This window comes from Diaphorina citri, unplaced genomic scaffold (assembly GCF_000475195.1).
Source record: "Diaphorina citri unplaced genomic scaffold, Diaci psyllid genome assembly version 1.1 scaffold555, whole genome shotgun sequence".
Lineage (NCBI taxonomy): Eukaryota > Metazoa > Arthropoda > Insecta > Hemiptera > Psyllidae > Diaphorina > Diaphorina citri.
Window position 1 is genome coordinate 82,653 of NW_007377989.1, and position 21,332 is coordinate 103,984.

Consider the following 21,332-nt stretch of genomic DNA (forward strand, 5'->3'; position numbering starts at 1 on the left):
ACCCCTTTCCTTTAACACAACGTTCTAGCTAATAATCGTAAATATTATCGAGTATAATAAACGGCCATGTCTTTTGCAAGAGTCGCAGAGATTTCTGGGCTCTATACATCATATTGGTCTCATCTATCACTTAGGCACACACTATTTTATTCATATCGCATACAGGGTGTTCTTTTTGTAACACAAGAAAAGGAGCACGGTTAGCCCAGTGGTAATGGGCTTACTTGCTTGCCATGCAGAAGGTCCCGGGTTGGAATCCCACCATCGACCGAAATTTGTACTCGTTTTTCGATTCCAAATATTTCAACGGGTTACTTTCTGGTGTTCTCGTGTTGACTCAGCACCTAAATAGGAAGTATTATGAAAATTATGAAGTATTAAGAAAATTATGAAGTATTATGAAACTACAACTTTCTTATCACACGTCCACCCCGTTTATTTTATGGGAACAATTTGTATGTAGTGTATGGTGTTATGGCCTTGACATGTATTGTCTTTGTATTCAATTCAGCAAAGGATTTGATTTATTTTTTCGGCCGCTAATGGATGGAAGGGGAGGGGGAGGGAGAGCTTTGTTTAACTCTTCCGAATTTTCCGCACGTAAAAGGGTGTTGGAGTTTTTTTTATTTTTAATTATTATTATATTTTTTTTTCAAGAGGTTTAATAGAGGAAACAACTATCTGTTAATGTCTTAAAAGGTTTGATATTCTTACCTAGGGAACTGTAACTGTAACTGCGGAGAGGTCTTATCCTTCCGAAATGGAAGAGAGAAGGAAGACAGGATATGAGAAAGCCAGCCGTTCCGAGATCGAACGAATATTATCCGTATAAAATTCGCCCCGGCCGGGAATCAAAGTCGCGGCCTAGCGCTTACAAGCCAGACGCGCTACCAACCAAGCTAACTAGGCTGGCAGAGATTCTTTATTTAGACTAGGGGTTTCCAACTAGCGGCCCGCCAGACCATTTTCGTGGCCCGCGAAGCTTTTTGAAATTTGTACAAAACTTGCCTAAATCTAAAAAAAAAAAGCCAAAAATCTTCGAATACCTTTTGAAAAATTTCGCCTGCGGTGCTCAAAATTCGATCGGACTGCATTTCTGAACAAGTAGAAGGTTATAACACCTACGTCAAAATAGTATTTTCGGTAAGAAAAGAGAACCCTCTGGATTATTTAAAAGTTAAAAAAAAAAGCATTTTGTCATTGAAAGAGTCATTCATTGTCCTTTTTTTTATTTTAATTTATTATGGTGCGTCAATTGTCCTTTTATTTTTCATTTAAGTAGGTATTATTATTATTTTCTCTCTAACTAAACTCTCTAAACTCTACTTTGTTTACATATGTACCTATACCTACAAACCTACATAGTATATAAGTAAGTTAAGTAACATTATGAAGACCAATTGTAATTTTGTACTTATTATATTATGTACCTACTTATATTGTATTGTAAACAAAAATTATTTGAATTTAATGTTTTAAAAAAATGTCGTTGGAAATTTCAACCGTTTGACAGATTTCGAGCTGAAGTTTCGGTCGAATTAGCTCACTTAGCAACAGTAAATTAACCCTTGAAAAAGATCAAAAACAGACTAAATTTGTTCTCGGAACGGCAGACTTTCTCCTGTCCTGTCTTCTTTTCTCTTCGCTTTCGGGACGATAAGATCTTAGCAGTTACAGTTAACTCTATCCTCTTCTTTTTCTTCGCCTTTTCCCGTGTACAGACGCGGTCGGTGTTTTTCGTCAGCCTCTCAATCAGCCCTAACTTAGGGTGATTGCTTCGGGCCGACATTTTACGAGTGGATGCCTATCGCACTCAACATTTGCTATCTCTTTAGTAAGGGAAATTCAGACTGGTTTACTCCCTGTTTAAAGTCCCCCAGCCAAACTAAGCTGGTCTACTTCCTTTTGAACGTCCCTCAGCCCCAGACAGTTACAGTTAACTCTATCAAACCTAATTCGATTCCCGCCCGGGGCGGATTTTATCCTGGTGGGATAATGTTCGTTCTCGGAACGGCTGGCTTTATCCTATCCTGTCTTCCTTCTCTCTTCGATTTCGGGACGATATGACCATAGCAGTTACAGTTCCCTCTGTCAAACCTCTTTAAAAAAAATCCAAGGGTTAATCCCCTCCTTTTCTTCCAGGAAAAGCCTCCCCATGGGGTCCCCAATGGGTGTGGGAGGGACCCCCACGGCCCCCACCCTTACTTTTTTTTCGCCCCTTCGAGGTACGAACCCGTGCCCTTCCACTGGAACACCCCTAGATACCCCAGGGGCGTTAACACTTGCTGAGTTAATTGGAACTCATTTGAAGGAATTAAGAACAGAAATTAAGAAGCCTTTGAATTTTTTCCCCTTTTTAAACTTTTCCTTTTTCTTTGAATCAACCAGAGGATTTTTTTTTTTTTTTTTAGGCCCCCACCCTTACTTTTTTTTCGCCCCTTCGAGGTACGAACCCGTGCCCTTCCACTGGAACACCCCTAGATGCCCCAGGGGCGTTAACACTTGCTGAGTTAATTGGAACTCATTTGAAGGAATTAAGAGCAGAAATTAAGAAGCCTTTGAATTTTTTCCCCTTTTTAAACTTTTCCTTTTTCTTTGAATCAACCAGAGGATTTTTTTTTTTTTTTTTATTCGACACTTCGACCCCGCCCAGAATGGAATCAGGGACCTTCGGAGCGGCGTGCAAGCCTAGTGTGATGCCCATTCGGGCACGGAGGTTGCTAGAACGATAGAATATTATAAACAGAACTTTCATAAATAAATTATACCATCACATTTGCTCTTTTAAAGATTTTTTCCAGCACCTATTTGGGAGGCCCTGGCCCTCTTTTATCATCCTCTGGCCTCACAATTCCGTCGGGCCTGGGCCCCTCAGATGCCATTTAAAGGGCGTCTCGCCATTCCACTAATCTTTTCCCATTAGGAATTAACGTCTGTTGAACTTTACAAAACCAGACCCAACACGGCAACACCGGACTCCCCCCCTCCAATACCTACATTTACCGGTAGGTAATTATTTGAATTTTCTTTTGTGATATGGACAAAAAATTATCATCATTGACATTAGAAACGAAAGCGTAGACTCGTAGAGCATACTTTCTAGGTTTTCCATTTTTTTTCTACTTTTTAGTTTTGAAAAAAAAAAAAAAAATCAGGGCAGGCAAGGTTTAACTGAACGAATGAAGTGAATTCAAAGTTTTAAGATTTTCTGCCTTGTAAGCGCTAGGCCGCGGGTTCGATTCCCGCCCGGGGCGGATTTTATTCGTTTTTATACGTTTTATGTAAGAATAAATACATATGTACCCTATAGTGTACATGTGCACAATGTAAATGGTGAGGTATTTATATGCACATGCACCATGCATACAATATAGGTACTTCCATAAACGTAAACTTATTTAGTGTCTAAGTAATCCCCACAGCTTGGATTTAATACGGTGGTGATAAAATCTGTTCACCTGGATACTTTAGAATTAGATAGAGAATTGCAAGCCTAGTTTGCTTGGAGAGAAGAGCGTCTGCCTTGTTAGCGCTAGATGGCGGATTCGATTCCCGCTCGGGGCGTATTTTATCCGAAACAGATAAGGTTCGTTCTCGGAACGGCTGCCTTTCTCCTATTCTGTCTACCTTCTCTTTTCGCTTTCGGGACGATAAGGCCGTAGCAGTTACATCAACCTCTATCAACCTTTTCTCTCTCTCTCTCTCTCTCTCTCTCTCTCTCTCTCTCAAAAAAAAATCAGGTAGCCATATCGACATTGAGGCTTTTCATTCCACTTCTGATTTCAATGGGATAAATAGAGTCATAAAAAAACGGCAGATTTTAACTCGAAGATTTTGCTTAGTTTGCCTGTGTGTTTGAAATTTAGCAAATATGTTCACCAGAGAAAATTTGTTCATTAGAGTTTAAGCCTAATAGGGCCTTGGGGGTGTCCCAAAAGCAGGGCCCCTTTTAATTAAGTTATACTTATGTGTATTATGAATCCGTCCCTGATATCACTATACTATTATTCTCTCTCTCTCTCTCTCTCTCTCTCTCTCTCTTTATTGTTGTCTAACTTCCGGTATACGGTGGCACAAGCTGACAACACATCGAACAGGAGGGAGGGAGAGGGAGAGAGAGAGAGAGAGAGAGAGAGAGAGAGGGAGAGGGAGAGGGAGAGGGAGAGAGAAAGAAAGAGAGAGAGAGAGAGAGAGAGAGAGATCAATTTGCAAGTACATAGTACGTAAATGTAAATAACGAAATAACCAACTGCTTGGACTTAGAAAATGAAAAAGTAACCCATTGACGTCTTCTAATAATAAATTATTACCTACCTAATAACTTACATAGTACTACTACCTACTTACCTAATTTAGTATTTACTAAAGCACCTAGGTAGGTACTTACTTCATTACCCGATATTGAAGGTAAATTCTCAGGCAAAGAAACATAAAATAAATGTAGGTACTTATTTAAGCATGAACAAAGTCGTAGATCCGGGCAATCCCTAGTTGAGTCTAGCAAAGCCCTCAGACTGTCACACACAACATAAAGGGGCATTAAAATTTCTCACATGTCATGTTGCCCTAGCACACGCTCGTAGCCCATTGACGTCTTCTAATAATAAATTATTACCTAAGTCCCTAATTACTTACATAGTAGCATAGTACTACTACCTACTTACCTAATTTAGTATTTACTAAAGCACCTAGGTAGGTACTTACTTCATTGCCCGATATTGAAGGTAAATTCTCAGGCAAAGAAACATAAAATAAATGTAGGTACCTACTTATTTAAGCATAAACAAAGTCGTAGGTCCGGGCGATCCCCAGTTAAGTCTAGCAAAGCCCTCAGACTGTCACACACAACATAAAGGGGCATTAAAATTTCTCACATGTCATGTTGCCCTAGCACACGCTCGTAAACAACGCCCTTCGCCGCCCAGGGGCGCTTTTTGGGGCCCGCCCTTTTTGAAAAGCCCAAGCGAAAAATGTCCTCGGGGTCATTAAAGGCTATAATTTTTAAGAATTTTTTTGTTTGCTCCCTCCTGTAAACTCTAACTCCTGTTTCATTGTTGTTTATAACAAGACGGTTCCACGCCCTCTCTTTCTCGTGACAAGGGAATTTTTGTATTTAAATATAATAATTCGAACACAAAGTATACTTTGGGAGCCTACAAAAGGCCAGATGTTGAGCGACCCTTCGTGGAATTACGTTGATGAATTGGAAAAAGAAAAGTGTACACAGAGTCAAATAATTATGTTCAATGATTAATTCGTTTTTCACAAAATCTCCTAATTAAGAGGAGAAAGAGAGAAAAATAGTTTTATTCAATTAAAATTGGCTTTTTTTTATGTTGTACAGCTGTTTATAGGAGCACTGATCGAGAACACTAGGGTAAAGGTAGAGCACCTTACTGTTTTGAATTGTTTTTGTCACCAGGACACTTTAGTCCAGATGGTCAAATATCAACCACGGACAGTGTTTCTTAACTTCAGTGTTTGGTTGGCAACTGATGTCTTAGCAAACTTAGCATCATAGCTTAGCAAGAGATAATCTGCCAACTCTTCAGGAGTTAGGAGCAGAAATTGATGAGATTAACCCCCCCCCCCCCCCAAGTTTATTCACCACAGCAGGCTAACTTCAGTGTTTGGTTGGCAACTGATATCTTAGCAAACTTAGCATCAAGCAGATTGTGTAATCATAGCTTAGCAAGAGATAATCTGCCAACTCTTCAGGAGTTAGGAGCAGCAATTGATGAGATTAATCCCCCCCTCCAAGTTTATTGTCCAGATGCAGCAGGCTACTTGTCAAGTAAAACTGGACTTGTCAAGTTTACCTGTGGTGGGTGTGGACCCTGCTTTAATGGAATGTTTAGCTTTCAGCAGTACAAAAGACTATAAACATGTCACTTTAGGTACTTTTCTTGCATTCAGTCAGATTTCATGAAAAACAAGAATGTAGGTAGGTACCTTATGAACCCTACTGATTTATTGATTAGTGTTAATTTTTGCAACCTTCCCAGAGGAGAGCAGCATTTTTTTTTTTTTTTTTCTTTTTTTTTTACAGATAAGTCAGATAACATTGTTTCTTCGGCACATATATGTAGCTGACTCACCCTTCCTCAGTGATCTACAGTGTTGTGTCAAATTTAGTGGTGTTAAGTTATTAGGTAAGGCTGATTGTGGGTTTCATCAACCTTCCTTTTAGCCCCTAACCTAACAGCCATGTTGAGTCTACACAAATAAAATGGAATTTAACAGGCTGTTAGCTTAACAGGCCTGTTCCAGTTCTAGGGACTGAAAAAATATTGGTGAAGAAATAAGAAAACCACCCTTGGACTTACCAATAGTCCACTTCACCACAACAGATTATCTCTGGATCAAGTTAATTAAATCCTAGGTGGATTTGGGTTTGGTAAGTACAGGTAAATCTTTGATTAATTTCTATTTAGCTTAACTCCATACACAAAAAGCCCACTCTGAAGCTTATAGAGGCAACTGTCCCAAGGGATGGGTTAAGCTTTTACGAATCTACGAATCCCAAGATTCCCAGGAGTAATCAAATTCTGATAAGTGATAAGCCGACTTGGGGTGATGGCGATGGCCCCAAGGCTCCGTTAGTTAACCTGTTGATTAAGACACAAGACCAAGAAGACCAGAAAGAAAAGAGAACCCGTACATAATGTAAAAATAGAGGCAAGAGATCTAGGAAATATCAAAACTTACCTGTGACGTGATTATGAAGTACAGACTGTGAACTGTGGAGTGTAGTATGTAGACAAGTAGACATCCATATGGGCTTTCTCAGTTTTCTCTCACGTGCACGTGTATACACCGATTTACACGTTTGATTTGTTAACTTTTACACTGATAGAAATGTCCGAACTACGATTTAACTTAAATTGATCAGTTTTTCAGTCATTTTTACTATATTTTTACTTAAAAACTCTCTCCAACGTATGTAGATTATTTGAATTAAATTTAAATTTACCGCCCATTCTTAAATTTAAATTTGTGTTTCCAAAAGAAAACGCAGGAAGCAGCACCTGTCGGACAAGGTCTGTAGGGGAGAAATTTTGGCTAGCTTCTCGATGTACTTGCACTGTTGCCAAGTCGCAAGCCTACTAAATATGGCAGTAAATTCAAATTAAATTGAATTTTCAACTTGAATCTTCGTTTGTTCTGTTTAATTTCAAAATACTTTTGAATCCTCGAAATACTTTCGAATCCTACACATTTAAATAAGGGGAATAATAATTTTAGTTAGGAGCAATTATTTTACCGAATGGTCCCATCATGGTAAGGGACCGTGTGAAAGCACCTTTTAACCGGACATTTTTGGCAGGAACTTTTTTGTTTACGAATTGAGAAGTTAGCATCCTACAATTTGAAATTCGGTGTTTTTGCCTTTTTGGTTTGTTGGAGTTGGACTGATTTTTGGGAAAGTTCTGATTGCCAGAAGGAAATAAGTCACTTTCTAGGAGGAAATCTACCCTAGCTTTTCTATTTGCTTCACTAAAAGGTAAGTTACACCATCTAAACGTACTTGGGCCTTGCAGTTCTCTTATAATAACCACAGTTGCAATCCTAACCTTACTTTTGCTGTGTCCCATATCATTGCTCTGTAGATACCTAGGTGGTCAGTGGACTACTTATCTTCGTTTCTGTATGGTCTTTTGGTCTTCCCTATAAATGACTTCCAGTAAAAAAAAAAGCTGTTATGCCCGATCTTACGACAGAGTGTTCAGTCAATCCAGAGTTTAAAAAATACTTGCATATGTAAATCTAATGAGTGATGTCAAAGAAAACCCATCAAAGTGTTAACTCTCAGTGGTAAGATTGGCCATTAGTAATAATGCTGTCTAAAGATACAAAGATTTTTTTTTTTTTAAACTCTCAGCTTCACCACATAATTTTATTTATGCTTGATTTTTCATCAAAAAGTATGAGAGCCATTTTTTTTTTACTATTGACTGGGACTGAAACAGCAAAGCTCAAACTTTCTGCATGGCAAGCAGGTAGTATCATACCACTAGACCAATTACCAACTGTGTACCCAACTGACTGGCATTAACTGATCAACCCCATCTCAGCTGTTTTTTGGACACTTGATAATTTTATAATCAGTGGTATTGATCTCTATTGTTATTGATTCAATTTTGCCACCTTTACTATTTTAGTTTCTCTGTAATGTACTAGCAGAAGACAGAGAGTAGAAAAACCATGTGAAAGTAATAGGAACATTGCCAATAAAATAAAAAGGCAATAGCCTCAGTTCTAAGATATAGTCCAGTGAAGTTATGGTTTTGACAAATGTATTGCACAAGTTTAAAGTGCTAAGACATTCAATACCTGTCATATTATTCCTAGCCATATTAATATCTCAGGTAAAATACCTGAGTAATTACTTTGTTTTTAATTGTATTGTTATTTATTATAGCTTAGACCTAAGGTACATTATTATAGCATAGACAAGAGTACCCAACTTTAATTTTTAAATATTTTTTTTTTTTTTTCAGGCAGATTCTAAAAAGAAAATGGGACCCAAAAAGACAGATGAAGGTGAAAAGAAGATGCTCCTGGGCAGAGTTGGTACCAATTTGAAAGTTGGTATTGTTGGAGTGCCCAATGTGGGAAAATCAACCTTCTTCAATGTCCTGACCAAAAGTTCAGCAGCCGCTGAGAACTTCCCTTTCTGCACAATTGATCCCAATGAAAATAAGTATCTCTTTTGATTTTTTACATGTACCTACTTTAGTTTCCTCTTATCTTAAAGTTCCAGGAAAAATGGTGGGGTGGGTGAAAGCCTAATAAAATCATGATATTATATTGTGAATAAAAATTATTTCTTGTCAATCATCTAAAAAAGAAAAAATCCTTGATTATGACCTTTTGAAAGTTGATCATTATGATTCATGATTAGACTAACACCAAGTGGCTTCTGTCCCTTTTGTTCCAGCACGTAGAGTTCCTGTACCAGATGAGAGATTTAATTATCTTGTCACCTACCACAAACCTGCCAGGTAAGAGTGATAATTGAATTAAAATAGATCTACTTACTATTAAAATGAGATTATCTTTTTTGAGTCCCTCATTACAAAGAAGTAGGTATTTCTCAGAAAGGTAGCTAGTAGCTATATTATTTAGATGGGACCCTTAGACACAGGTAACTTTTCCCTTTTGGTTTATTTTGTGTTCATTTGTTAATTGTGTTAATTGTAAACTTGCATGGCATGTCCCTTCTTTAAAAGCTAGCTTTTGTTTGTTACTCCATACTTGCTTATTAATACCATGAATTCGTCACCTACCACAAACCTGCCAGGTAAGAGTGATAATTGAATTAAACTACTACTTACTATTAAAATGAGATTATCTTTTTTGAGTCCCTCATTATAAAGAAGTAGGTATTTCTCAGAAAGGTAGCTAGTAGCTATATTTAGATGGGACCCTTAGACACAGGTAACTTTTCCCTTTTGGTTTATTTTGTGTTCATTTGTTAATTGTAAACTTGCATGGCATGTCCCTTCTTTAAAAGCTAGCTTTTGTTTGTTACTCCATACTTGCTTATTAATACCATGAATTTGCTGTTTTTTAAGGCACCATTTATGCCCTAATTAAGTTTGATCACTTTCAATTGGCTATGACAAAACATACCTACATAAGCAGCTATACAGTATTATTATCAAATATCAAATGCATGCCTTGAAAAATTTGTTTGTGGTTTGTGATATTGTCATTCTTGTTTTATTGAAAGTTGAATTGATTTGTGATTGTCCCCTACAGCATCATTTATGCCCTAATTAAGTTTGATCACTTTTGATTGGCTATGACAAAACATACCTACATAAGCAGCTATACAGTATTATTATCAAATATCAAAATGCCTTGAAAAATTTGTTTGTGGTTTGTGATATTGTCATTCTTGTTTTATTGAAAGTTGAATTGATTTGTGATTGTCCCCTACAGCACCTCGTAAGTACAACTTTCAATATTCCAAGGATGGCAACCAAATCACCAATACAACCAGCTCCCAGCATATCACCCAAGTCAAGCAACATCGAGTGTGACGGGTATTTGGACGGTGACCATCCACGGGAACATCTGCTTAATTCAAATTTATTCAGCCTCGTTAGAGCAATAATGTTGAATTGGTTCAAATCCCAGACAATTGACAAAGTTGTGGTAACCTACTGTTTGTCCCAGGTTGATATCAGTGGATGCCTTCACATCTGAAACAAAAAGATTAATTTCATACTAATTACCTAGATATAAATAAAAAGGAAAACAGCAAAATTGGTCTTGAGCACTTGGCTCAACAGGTGAATTGCTTTGAATATCTTTTTATCTGTGCACTTATTTGATAACATTGGCATTGAGGGATCAACTTCTTGTTTGTCCATGTTTGTTTTGTTAGCATGCTACAAAAAATAATATTCTACATATTAAAACGAAGTCTTTGAGGTAAGTTAAAGTTAGTAACTCAACCAGTAATATTTAGTTTTTTTTTAGATCAATGTACACTACATTAAACTGATTAAAGATGTTCTTTTACATGGAATTTTATATGCAGTTCTATATTTGTAATTCCACGAGTACCTAGGTATATCAATAATCCAAATATTTCGTGTTTCAGTAAAGTGCCAGCGTTTCTCAACGTGGTGGATATTGCCGGTCTTGTCAAGGGAGCAGCTGAGGGGCAGGGTTTGGGCAACGCTTTCCTCTCTCACATCAGTGCCTGCGATGCCATCTTTCATTTGTGCAGTAAGTTTTATTTTAATGGAGCAAAAGAGGTCTGTTTTTCATTCCTACGCCGCATCGATGCGGCGTCAACTTAACGTTCACTCTGCGTCAGGAGTGGGAGTAAAATGTGGAAATTCAACAAACATGACGACATCTAGAGGAGAAATTACGAAACATTTTTTTCATTTCCCTCAATACAATTACAATATGGCGGAACCTGAAGCTACTCGAGACTCGCATCAGGGATTTAAGACGCAGCGTTGACGCTAAAGTAGGGGAAGTGGAATGAAAAACACGCGTCGGGTTCGCATCGCACCCACGTCGGAATGAAAAACAGACCTCATTTATTATAGCTTAGACCTAAGGTACATTATTATAGCATAGACAAGAGTACCCAACTTTAATTTTTAAATATTTTTTTTTTTTTTTCAGGCAGATTCTAAAAAGAAAATGGGACCCAAAAAGACAGATGAAGGTGAAAAGAAGATGCTCCTGGGCAGAGTTGGTACCAATTTGAAAGTTGGTATTGTTGGAGTGCCCAATGTGGGAAAATCAACCTTCTTCAATGTCCTGACCAAAAGTTCAGCAGCCGCTGAGAACTTCCCTTTCTGCACAATTGATCCCAATGAAAATAAGTATCTCTTTTGATTTTTTACATGTACCTACTTTAGTTTCCTCTTATCTTAAAGTTCCAGGAAAAATGGTGGGGTGGGTGAAAGCCTAATAAAATCATGATATTATATTGTGAATAAAAATTATTTCTTGTCAATCATCTAAAAAAGAAAAAATCCTTGATTATGACCTTTTGAAAGTTGATCATTATGATTCATGATTAGACTAACACCAAGTGGCTTCTGTCCCTTTTGTTCCACTTTTTTTGTACCCCTCTCTTGTAGTGCTTCTCTTTTTAAGTGTTCACTTATAGGGTTCGATTCCCGTGACTGGCGAAAATCACGCACCTTTTCCACTTGCTGGTAGATAAATTTCGGTGGCAAGTTTTGGACATTTGTTTGATTGATTGATACACATCAGCCTGAGTAGGGCCGAGGCGCCATACGCTTCTGCTGATTAGGAGGTCACCCACCCCCGGATACCAACCACGAGCAACGTTGCTTAACTTCGAGGGTATATTGATGGCCAGGACATCAAACATCCGGATAATGCTGTGATACCCACAAAAACTGTGAAGAGGCTCTTAGCTTCACCACAAAAATATTCGTCATTTAGATTTAGGTTGTGTGATGTTCACTCCACATTTTTTTTTTCTTTTTTTTTTCGTGGCACTTAGAAAGGAGGGAGGTTAGAGGAGAACAAAAATTCGTAGTTTATCATTCCCGAGGGACAGCTGGGTAAAAAAAAGGAACAAAAGTAAATAAAGTAGGTATACAATAAAAGTAAATAAACAAAGTAAATAGGACAGTAAAAAATTGAATTACTTATATGAGTTTTTACGTCAAGGGGGACCACATAAATAGTGGCTGTTTGTGTCCGCTACAGCTTTAACTTTTAACCTCAGTAGATAGTTCACATTCTAGAGTGGCCTCCGTGGCCGAGTGGGTATCACACTAGGCTTGCACGCAGGAGTCCCGGGTTCGATTCCCGGCGGAGCCGAGGTTTTTTCGGCTCTGTGCTTGGAGTTCGGGGTGCACTCAGCCTCGTGAGGATAATTGAGTAGCTACTTTAATCGAGTAGCGACCAGTGGCGGCATTACCAGAGTAAAAAGAAAAAATATAGATATATCAGAAATATTACAGGAGGCTCTTAGTAATGCTGTGATATCCACAAAAATTGTAATCACAAATAAATCATGATTTACCTAGATATTTAGTTTTATTTTAATGGACGCGACTTTTTTGTTTTCTTTTCTTTAAATTTGTTTAACCTCTGGGACTCTTCTCTTAGTTAGTAAATAGATCATTAAAAATAAAAGGTAGAAAATCAGAAGAGAGTCAGGGAATTGAGCAAAATTTATCAAGAGCCGAAAATTTTCTTATATTTCCTCTGTCAATTTGCGCTAAGAATAATTTTATTATTGCCAGCCCAATAAGCTTGGTTGGTAGCGCGTCTGCCTTGTAAGCGCTAGGTCGCGGGTCCGATTCCCGACCGGGGCGGATTTTATCCTCATCGGATGATGTTCGTTCTCGGAACGGCTGGCTTTCCTCCTATCCTGTCTTTCTTCTCCCTTCGATTTCGGGACGATAAGACCCTAGAAGTCACAGTTCCCTCTGTTAAACCTCTTGAAAAAAATCACTTGGATCCTTCTTTAAGTTAGTAAGAAGTAAGTACTTAGACAATTAAATAAAAGGTAGAAAATCAGAAAAGAGTGGGGAAATTGAGGTAAATCAATAAACATTACTATCATTTTCTTCCCCTAGGAGCGTTCGAAGATGACGATGTAACGCACGTAGAAGGAGAAGTGAATCCAGTGCGAGATATTGAAATCATTAACGAGGAACTCAGACTCAAAGATGTAGAGCACATTGAGAAGGAAATCAACAAGATTGAGAAGCTGGTGCAGCGAGGCGACAAGAAACTCAAACCCGAATATGTAAGTGAAGTGTGGTTCTCATTTATTTACCTATTTATAAAGAATGGACATATTGGACATGAGGTAGGTACACAATAGGGCTGCCTGGACGCTACTGACAAGAAACGCCGACCCTATGTAGAAAAAGCTAGTAAGAAGAAGGAGATTTAAAAAGAATGAATAGAATATATCTTGTTTATCCTGCTCATTCAGCTACCTGTAAAAATAATGATAATCATCATAGAATAACAATAATATTAATTCCTTTGTTATTCTCAATTTTCAGGACGCCCTCGTTAAGATCAAGGCTTTCGTGTGTGAGGGAGACAAGAGGCATGCTAGGTATGGCGACTGGAGTAATGCTGATGTAAGTAAAGTATTGATCAAGGCACTCACCTTGTAAATAGGAGGATGCATGTTGAATACTAGGCATGGAATTCTGCCCTTAGATCTTTAGAAACTTGACTACATAAGATGAGTAATGGGCAACTTGTTAACGTCTTTCTGCTAATGGCCGTGACCATTAATACCTCAGGAGCCATTATCCAACCTTGCACTCAACAGTGTAAGGGTGGGTTTCACCAACCTTATTTTTACAAATCAAATGGAACAGATTGTTAGCTTAACAGGCCTTCTAGGGGCTGAAAAAATATTGGTGAAATTTTCTCTCTGAAAAATACTTCCTTCATCATTCAGCCCTAGAGTTTCTGATATTTTGCCAATCTCTTTTCTAATTGCCAGATCGAACACTTGAACAAGCTCAACCTGCTGACGGCCAAAACCCAAATCTATCTAGTCAACCTCTCTGCCAAGGATTACATCAAGAAGAAGAACAAGTGGCTGCCCAAAATCAAGGAGTGGGTCGATGCCAATGACCCGGGCGCTACTATTATTCCGTTCTCTGGAGTGTTCGAACATCAACTCGTAGATATGCCGGATGATGAGCGACAGAGATATTTGGACGAACAAAAAGCTACCAGGTAAAGTAGAATAGAAAATACCCTGTTTAAAAATGAATAACAAAAAGAGAAAACAAATATAACAAGAAAGAACAAAAACAGAGAAAATACAAGAAAGACATTAATATACAAAATACCTATTTCATAGAGGGAATTTTGGAGGTCTTATCCCCCCGAAAGTGAAGAGATAAGGAGGACAAGATAGGAGAAAGCCAGTCGTTCCGAGGACGAATCTTATCTGTTTGCATTAAGGTGGCCTCGGGCGGGAATCGAACTCGCGACCTAGCGCTTACAAGGCAGACGCGCTACCTTCCAAGCTGACTAGCACACATAATTGTTTCTTTTATTCTGTGAGAGAAATTCATAGTGAGATATGACAGTCTAGTTAGCTTGAAGGGTAGCATACCTAGGGCGGACTTTATCCTGAACAGGCAAGGTCCGTTCTCGGAACGGCTGGCTTTCTCTTATCTTTTTTTTTTTTTTTTTCCCCACCCTACCTTCCCGAAAGTGAAGAGATAAGTAGGACAAGCTAGGAGAAAGCCAATCGGTCCGAGGACGAATCTTATCTGTTTGTATTAAGGTGGCCTCGGGCGGGAATCGAACTCGCGACCTAGCGCGTACAAGGCAGACGCGCTACCCTCCAAGCTAACGAGCACACATAATTGTTTCTTTTATTCTGTGAGAGAAATTCATAGTGGCATATGACAGTCTACTTAGCTTGAAGGGTAGCATACCTAGGGCGGACTTTATCCTGAACAGGTAAGGTCCGTTCTCGGAACGGCTGGCTTTCTCTTATCTTTTTTTTACACCCTACCTAATCACAAATATACATGTTGAATTTCAGTGTCCTAGACAAGATTATCACTCAGGGATACAAATCACTACAGCTACAATACTTCTTCACTGCTGGACAAGACGAGGTTAAAGCTTGGACAATTCAGGTGGGTGATCAAATTGGTTTTACTCTTTACTTACCTCGCCGTGCGCCCCTTTCTTCATGCTAAAGGAAAGAGTTTTTCTTCAAATTATATTCGCTCTTTATTTGCTTGTGATTGTGAATAACCAACCTCAGTGGTTAAAGGTTTCATTTTGTTTTGCCCAAAGCGATCACCCTAACTGGGGCTGATTGAGAGACTGACGAAAATAACCGACCCCGTCTGAACACGGGAAATGGCGAGGAAGAAGAAAAAGAAGTAGAATTATGGTTAAACGCGTTAGACTGGAGATTGGTGGTTCGAGTCCAAGACAAGGTATTAATTAGGTGGGGAACGTCATTTGTCACAAGCATTTAAGAATGTTTAATAAATAACAAAACAAAAACCGCCTTATTGGTTGTGAATGTTCATTGAACGTCCTTTTTTCTCTTATTTATAACTTATAATGGAAGCTCATGATTGCAATATGTCCCATATGTTCTTCTTCCCAGCATTTTCCTATTTAAACTCTCTTCCAGGCAGCCCTATTGTGAATATAATATGTCCCATATGAATCTTGAAACATTGTTGTTGATATTGTTTTCAGAAAGGGACCAAGGCACCCCAGGCTGCAGGAAGGATACACACTGACTTTGAGAAGGGATTCATCATGGCTGAGGTGATGCACTTTGACGACTTCAAGGAGCATGGGTCCGAAGCAGCGTGTAGGGTGAGTTGTCTTGATTTGCTATCCGGGAGACCGCGGGTTCGAAACTTTAAAACACTTTTCTTCTTTTTTTCCTGGCTTTCTAACCCCCAAGGCCAGAAAGTAAGTTTAAACTCGGTTTAAGTTTTAATCTCGGTTTAAATAATCTGATTGGCTAAAAAAATTGCTCAAGGATGAAAGAACTGGTAGGTAGGTATTTGAAATTTAAATCGATTTACGAGTGATTTACGATTTATTTGAAATTTAAATCGATTGTTTTTTTTTTTTTTTTTTTTTTTTTTTTGGGAACCGAATCCGGGACTTCTGATAGCAGGCGATATTAACCCTTTGATTCCTCTTCCTTGGATTGCAGGCGGCAGGCAAGTACAGACAGCAAGGTCGCGCCTACACGGTAGAAGATGGGGACATTATCTTCTTCAAGTTTAATGCTGGAGCTGGACTTAACCCGAAGAAGAAGGCTTAACGAGATTCGAACCAAGACTGAGGCCCATACGAAGCACCCCTTGAGGTTTTACCTTGCTAATATGCGCGTGTTTTTTTTTTTTTTTTTTTTAACTCTATTTTTAAAGTAAGGTATTTTGTATATTAATGTCTTTCTTGTATTTTCTCTGTTTTTGTTCTTTCTTGTTATATTTGTTTTCTCTTTTTGTTATTCATTTTTAAACAGGGTATTTTCTATTCTACTTTACCTGGTAGCTTTTTGTTCGTCCAAATATCTCTGTCGCTCATCATCCGGCATATCTACGAGTTGATGTTCGAACACTCCAGAGAACGGAATAATAGTAGCGCCCGGGTCATTGGCATCGACCCACTCCTTGATTTTGGGCAGCCACTTGTTCTTCTTCTTGATGTAATCCTTGGCAGAGAGGTTGACTAGATAGATTTGGGTTTTGGCCGTCAGCAGGTTGAGCTTGTTCAAGTGTTCGATCTGGCAATTAGAAAAGAGATTGGCAAAATATCAGAAACTCTAGGGCTGAATGATGAAGGAAGTATTTTTCAGAGAGAAAATTTCACCAATATTTTTTCAGCCCCTAGAAGGCCTGTTAAGCTAACAATCTGTTCCATTTGATTTGTAAAAATAAGGTTGGTGAAACCCACCCTTACACTGTTGAGTGCAAGGTTGGATAATGGCTCCTGAGGTATTAATGGTCACGGCCATTAGCAGAAAGACGTTAACAAGTTGCCCATTACTCATCTTATGTAGTCAAGTTTCTAAAGATCTAAGGGCAGAATTCCATGCCTAGTATTCAACATGCATCCTCCTATTTACAAGGTGAGTGCCTTGATCAATACTTTACTTACATCAGCATTACTCCAGTCGCCATACCTAGCATGCCTCTTGTCTCCCTCACACACGAAAGCCTTGATCTTAACGAGGGCGTCCTGAAAATTGAGAATAACAAAGGAATTAATATTATTGTTATTTTATGATGATTATCATTATTTTACGGGTAGCTGAATGAGCAGGATAAACAAGATATACTCTATTTATTCTTTTTAAATCTCCTTCTTACTAGCTTTTTTCTACATAGGGTCGGCGTTTCTTGTCAGTAACGTCCAGGCAGCCCTATTGAGTACCTACCTCATGTCCATTCTTTATAAATAGGTAAATAAATGAGAACCACACTTCACTTACATATTCGGGTTTGAGTTTCTTGTCGCCTCGCTGCACCAATATTTAAAAATTAAAGTTGGGTACTCTTGTCTATGCTATAATAATGTACCTTAGGTCTAAGCTATAATAAATAACAATACAATTAAAAACAAAGTAATTACTCAGGTATTTTACCTGAGATATTAATATGGCTAGGAATAATATGACAGGTATTGAATGTCTTAGCACTTTAAACTTGTGCAATACATTTGTCAAAACCATAACTTCACTGGACTATATCTTAGAACTGAGGCTATTGCCTTTTTATTTTATTGGCAATGTTCCTATTACTTTCACATGGTTTTTCTACTCTCTGTCTTCTGCTAGTACATTACAGAGAAACTAAAATAGTAAAGGTGGCAAAATTGAATCAATAACAATAGAGATCAATACCACTGATTATAAAATTATCAAGTGTCCAAAAAACAGCTGAGATGGGGTTGATCAGTTCATGTCAGTCAGTTGGGTACACAGTTGGTAATGGGGCACAACCAAATGACAATTTTTTTCGAGATAGAGTCCTATTCCGATGTAAAAGTACCCAAAAAGTGCATTGGCGCACTCAAAAACATCATACGGTCTCTAAATCCCCTAAAATGTCGCTAAAAGGTCGCAAAAAAAAAAAAAACGTTGAAACAGCCATGGTTTACGCATGAACTGACGTCATCACGAACTGACACATGAACTGACGTCATCTTGATCAGTTAATGCCAGTCAGTTGGGTACACAGTTGGTAATTGGTCTAGTGGTATGATACTACCTGCTTGCCATGCAGAAAGTTTGAGCTTTGCTGTTTCAGTCCCAGTCAATAGTAAAAAAAAAATGGCTCTCATACTTTTTGATGAAAAATCAAGCATAAATAAAATTATGTGGTGAAGCTGAGAGTTTAAAAAAAAAAAAATCTTTGTATCTTTAGACAGCATTATTACTAATGGCCAATCTTACCACTGAGAGTTAACACTTTGATGGGTTTTCTTTGACATCACTCATTAGATTTACATATGCAAGTATTTTTTAAACTCTGGATTGACTGAACACTCTGTCGTAAGATCGGGCATAACAGCTTTTTTTTTTACTGGAAGTCATTTATAGGGAAGACCAAAAGACCATACAGAAACGAAGATAAGTAGTCCACTGACCACCTAGGTATCTACAGAGCAATGATATGGGACACAGCAAAAGTAAGGTTAGGATTGCAACTGTGGTTATTATAAGAGAACTGCAAGGCCCAAGTACGTTTAGATGGTGTAACTTACCTTTTAGTGAAGCAAATAGAAAAGCTAGGGTAGATTTCCTCCTAGAAAGTGACTTATTTCCTTCTGGCAATCAGAACTTTCCCAAAAATCAGTCCAACTCCAACAAACCAAAAAGGCAAAAACAAAACACCGAATTTCAAATTGTTGGATGCTAACTTCTCAATTCGTAAACAAAAAAGTTCCTGCCAAAAATGTCCGGTTAAAAGGTGCTTTCACACGGTCCCTTACCATGATGATGATTTCAATATCTCGCACTGGATTCACTTCTCCTTCGACGTGCGTTACATCGTCATCTTCGAACGCTCCTAGGGGAAGAAAATGATAATAATGTTTAGCTCTTTATTGATTTACCTCAATTTCCCCACTCTTTTCTGATTTTATACCTTTTATTTAATTGTCTAAGTACTTACTTCTTACTAACTTAAAGAAGGATCCAAGTGATTTTTTTTCGAGAGGTTTAACAGAGGGAACTGTGACTGCTAGGGTCTTAGCGTCCCGAAATCGAAGGAAGACAGGATAGGAGGAAAGCCAGCCGTTCCGAGAACGAACATCATCCGTTCAGGATAAAATCCGCCCCGGTCGGGAATCGGACCCGCGACTTAGCGCTTACAAGGCAGACGCGCTACCAACCAAGCTTATTGGGCTGGCAATAATAAAATTATTCTTAGCGCAAATTGACAGAGTAAATTTACCATGATGGGACCATTCGGTAAAATAATTGCTCCTAACTAAAATTATTATTCCCCGTAGGTACCTATTTAATGTGTAGGATTCGAAAGTATTTCGAGGATTCAAAAGTATTTTGAAATGAAACAGAACAAACGAAGATTCAAGTTGAAAATTCAATTTAATTTGAATTTACTGCCATTTTTAGTAGGCTTGCGACTTGGCAACAGTGCAAGTACATCGAGAAGCTAGCCAAAATTTCTCCCCTACAGACCTTGTCCGACAGGTGCTTAAATATAAGAAAATTTTCGGCTCTTGATAAATTTTGCTCAATTCCCTGACTCTCTTCTGATTTTCAACCTTTTATTTATAATGATCTATTTACTAACTAAGAGAAGAGTCCCAGAGGTAAAGGTTAAACAAATTTTAAGAAAAGAAAACAAAAAAGTCGCGTCCATTAAAATAAAACTAAATCTAAATATCTAAATCATGATTTATTTGTGGTGGAGCTGAGAGCTTCTTTACAATTTTTGTGGATATCACAGCATTACTAAGAGCCTCCTGTACTATTTCTGATATACCTATCTATATTTTTTTTTACTCTGGTAATGCCGCCACTGGTCGCTACTCGATTAAAGCAGCTACTCAATTGTCCTCACAAGGCTGAGTGCACCCCGAACTCCAAGCACAGAGCTGAAAAAAAACTCGGCCCCGAATCGAACCCGGACCTCCTGCGTGCAAGCCTAGAGTGATACCCACTCGACCCCGGAGGTTGCTCTTAGGTCTGTTTTTCATTCCGACGTGGGTGCGATGCGAACCCGACGCGTGTTTTTCATTCCACTTCCCCTACTTTAGCGTCAACGCGTCCTGCGTTTTCTTTTGGAAACACAAATTTAAATTTAAGAATGGGCGGTAAATTTAAATTTAATTCAAATAATTGAAATAATCTACATACGTTGGAGAGAGTTTTTAAGTAAAAATATATATAGTAAAAACGACTGAAAACTGATCAATTTAAGTTAAATCGTAGTTCGGACATTTCTATCAGTGTGAAAGTTAACAAATCAAACGTGTAAATCGGTGTATACACGTGTACGTGAGAGAAAACTGAGAAAGCCCATATGGATGTCTACTTGTCTACATACTACACACTACACTCCACAGTTCACAGTCTGTACTTCATAATCACGTCACAGGTAAGTTTTGATACTCTATTTTTACATTATGTACGGGTTCTCTTTTCTTTCTGGTGTTCTTGGTCTTGTGTCTTAATCAACAGGTCAACTAACAGAGCCTTGAGGCCATCACCCCATGTCAGGGCTTATCACTTATCAGGATTCGATTACTCCTGGGAATCTTGGGATTCGTAGATTCGTAAAAGCTTAACCCATCCCTTGGGACAGTTGCCTCTATATGCTTCAGAGTGTGCTTTTTGTGTATGGAGTTAAGCTAAATAGAGATTAATCAAAGATTTACCTGTACTTACTAAACCCAAATCCACCTAGGATTTAATTAACTTGATCCAGAGATAATCTGTCGTGGTGAAGTGGACTATTGGTAAGTCCAAGGGTTGTTTTCTAATTTCTTCACCAATATTTTTTCAGTCCCTAGAACTGGAACAGGCCTGTTAAGCTAACAGCCTGTTAAATTCCATTTTATTTGTGTAGACTCAACATGGCTGTTAGGTTAGGGGCTAAAAGGAAGGTTGATGAAACCCACAATCAGCCTTACCTATAACTAAACACCACTAAATTTGACACACTGTAGATCACTGAGGAAGGGTGAGTGAGCTATGTGCCAAAGAAACAATGTTATCTGACTTATCTGAAAAAAAAAAAAAAAAAAAAAAAAAAAAAAAAAAAAGCGTCCCCCCCTTGGGGGGGGTGAAAAAAATACACCAAAAAAAA

The 21,332-nt window shown here is 38.3% G+C and overlaps 2 protein-coding genes across 4 annotated transcripts; one reads left to right on the forward strand and one right to left on the reverse strand.

Moving 5' to 3' along the window:
- The first annotated feature begins 7,372 nt into the window (after nucleotides 1–7,372).
- Nucleotides 7,373–16,382, forward strand: LOC103510054 (obg-like ATPase 1). 3 transcript variants are annotated; one of them, XM_008474692.3, is made up of 11 exons: nucleotides 7,373–7,504; nucleotides 8,502–8,700; nucleotides 8,945–9,005; nucleotides 9,949–9,954; nucleotides 10,616–10,743; nucleotides 13,098–13,270; nucleotides 13,536–13,616; nucleotides 13,991–14,229; nucleotides 15,053–15,149; nucleotides 15,730–15,852; nucleotides 16,202–16,382. In XM_008474692.3, the coding sequence occupies exons 2-11, from the start codon at nucleotides 8,520–8,522 to the stop codon at nucleotides 16,310–16,312; spliced, it is 1,200 nt and encodes a 399-aa protein (XP_008472914.1). In that variant the 5' UTR covers nucleotides 7,373–7,504; nucleotides 8,502–8,519; the 3' UTR covers nucleotides 16,313–16,382. The 3 variants fall into 3 exon arrangements, with proteins under 3 accessions (XP_008472914.1, XP_008472912.1, XP_008472913.1); XM_008474690.3 differs by lacking the exon at nucleotides 7,373–7,504 and adding an exon at nucleotides 8,170–8,369; XM_008474691.3 differs by lacking the exons at nucleotides 7,373–7,504; nucleotides 9,949–9,954 and adding an exon at nucleotides 8,172–8,369.
- Nucleotides 16,383–16,534: 152 nt separating this feature from the next.
- LOC103510057 (obg-like ATPase 1) lies at nucleotides 16,535–20,220 on the reverse strand. Its single transcript, XM_008474693.1, has 5 exons — nucleotides 20,181–20,220; nucleotides 18,988–19,064; nucleotides 17,486–17,527; nucleotides 17,152–17,232; nucleotides 16,535–16,777 (listed from the first exon to the last, which is right to left on the reverse strand). The coding sequence occupies exons 1-5, from the start codon at nucleotides 20,218–20,220 to the stop codon at nucleotides 16,535–16,537; spliced, it is 483 nt and encodes a 160-aa protein (XP_008472915.1).
- Between the last annotated feature and the right edge of the window lie 1,112 nt (nucleotides 20,221–21,332).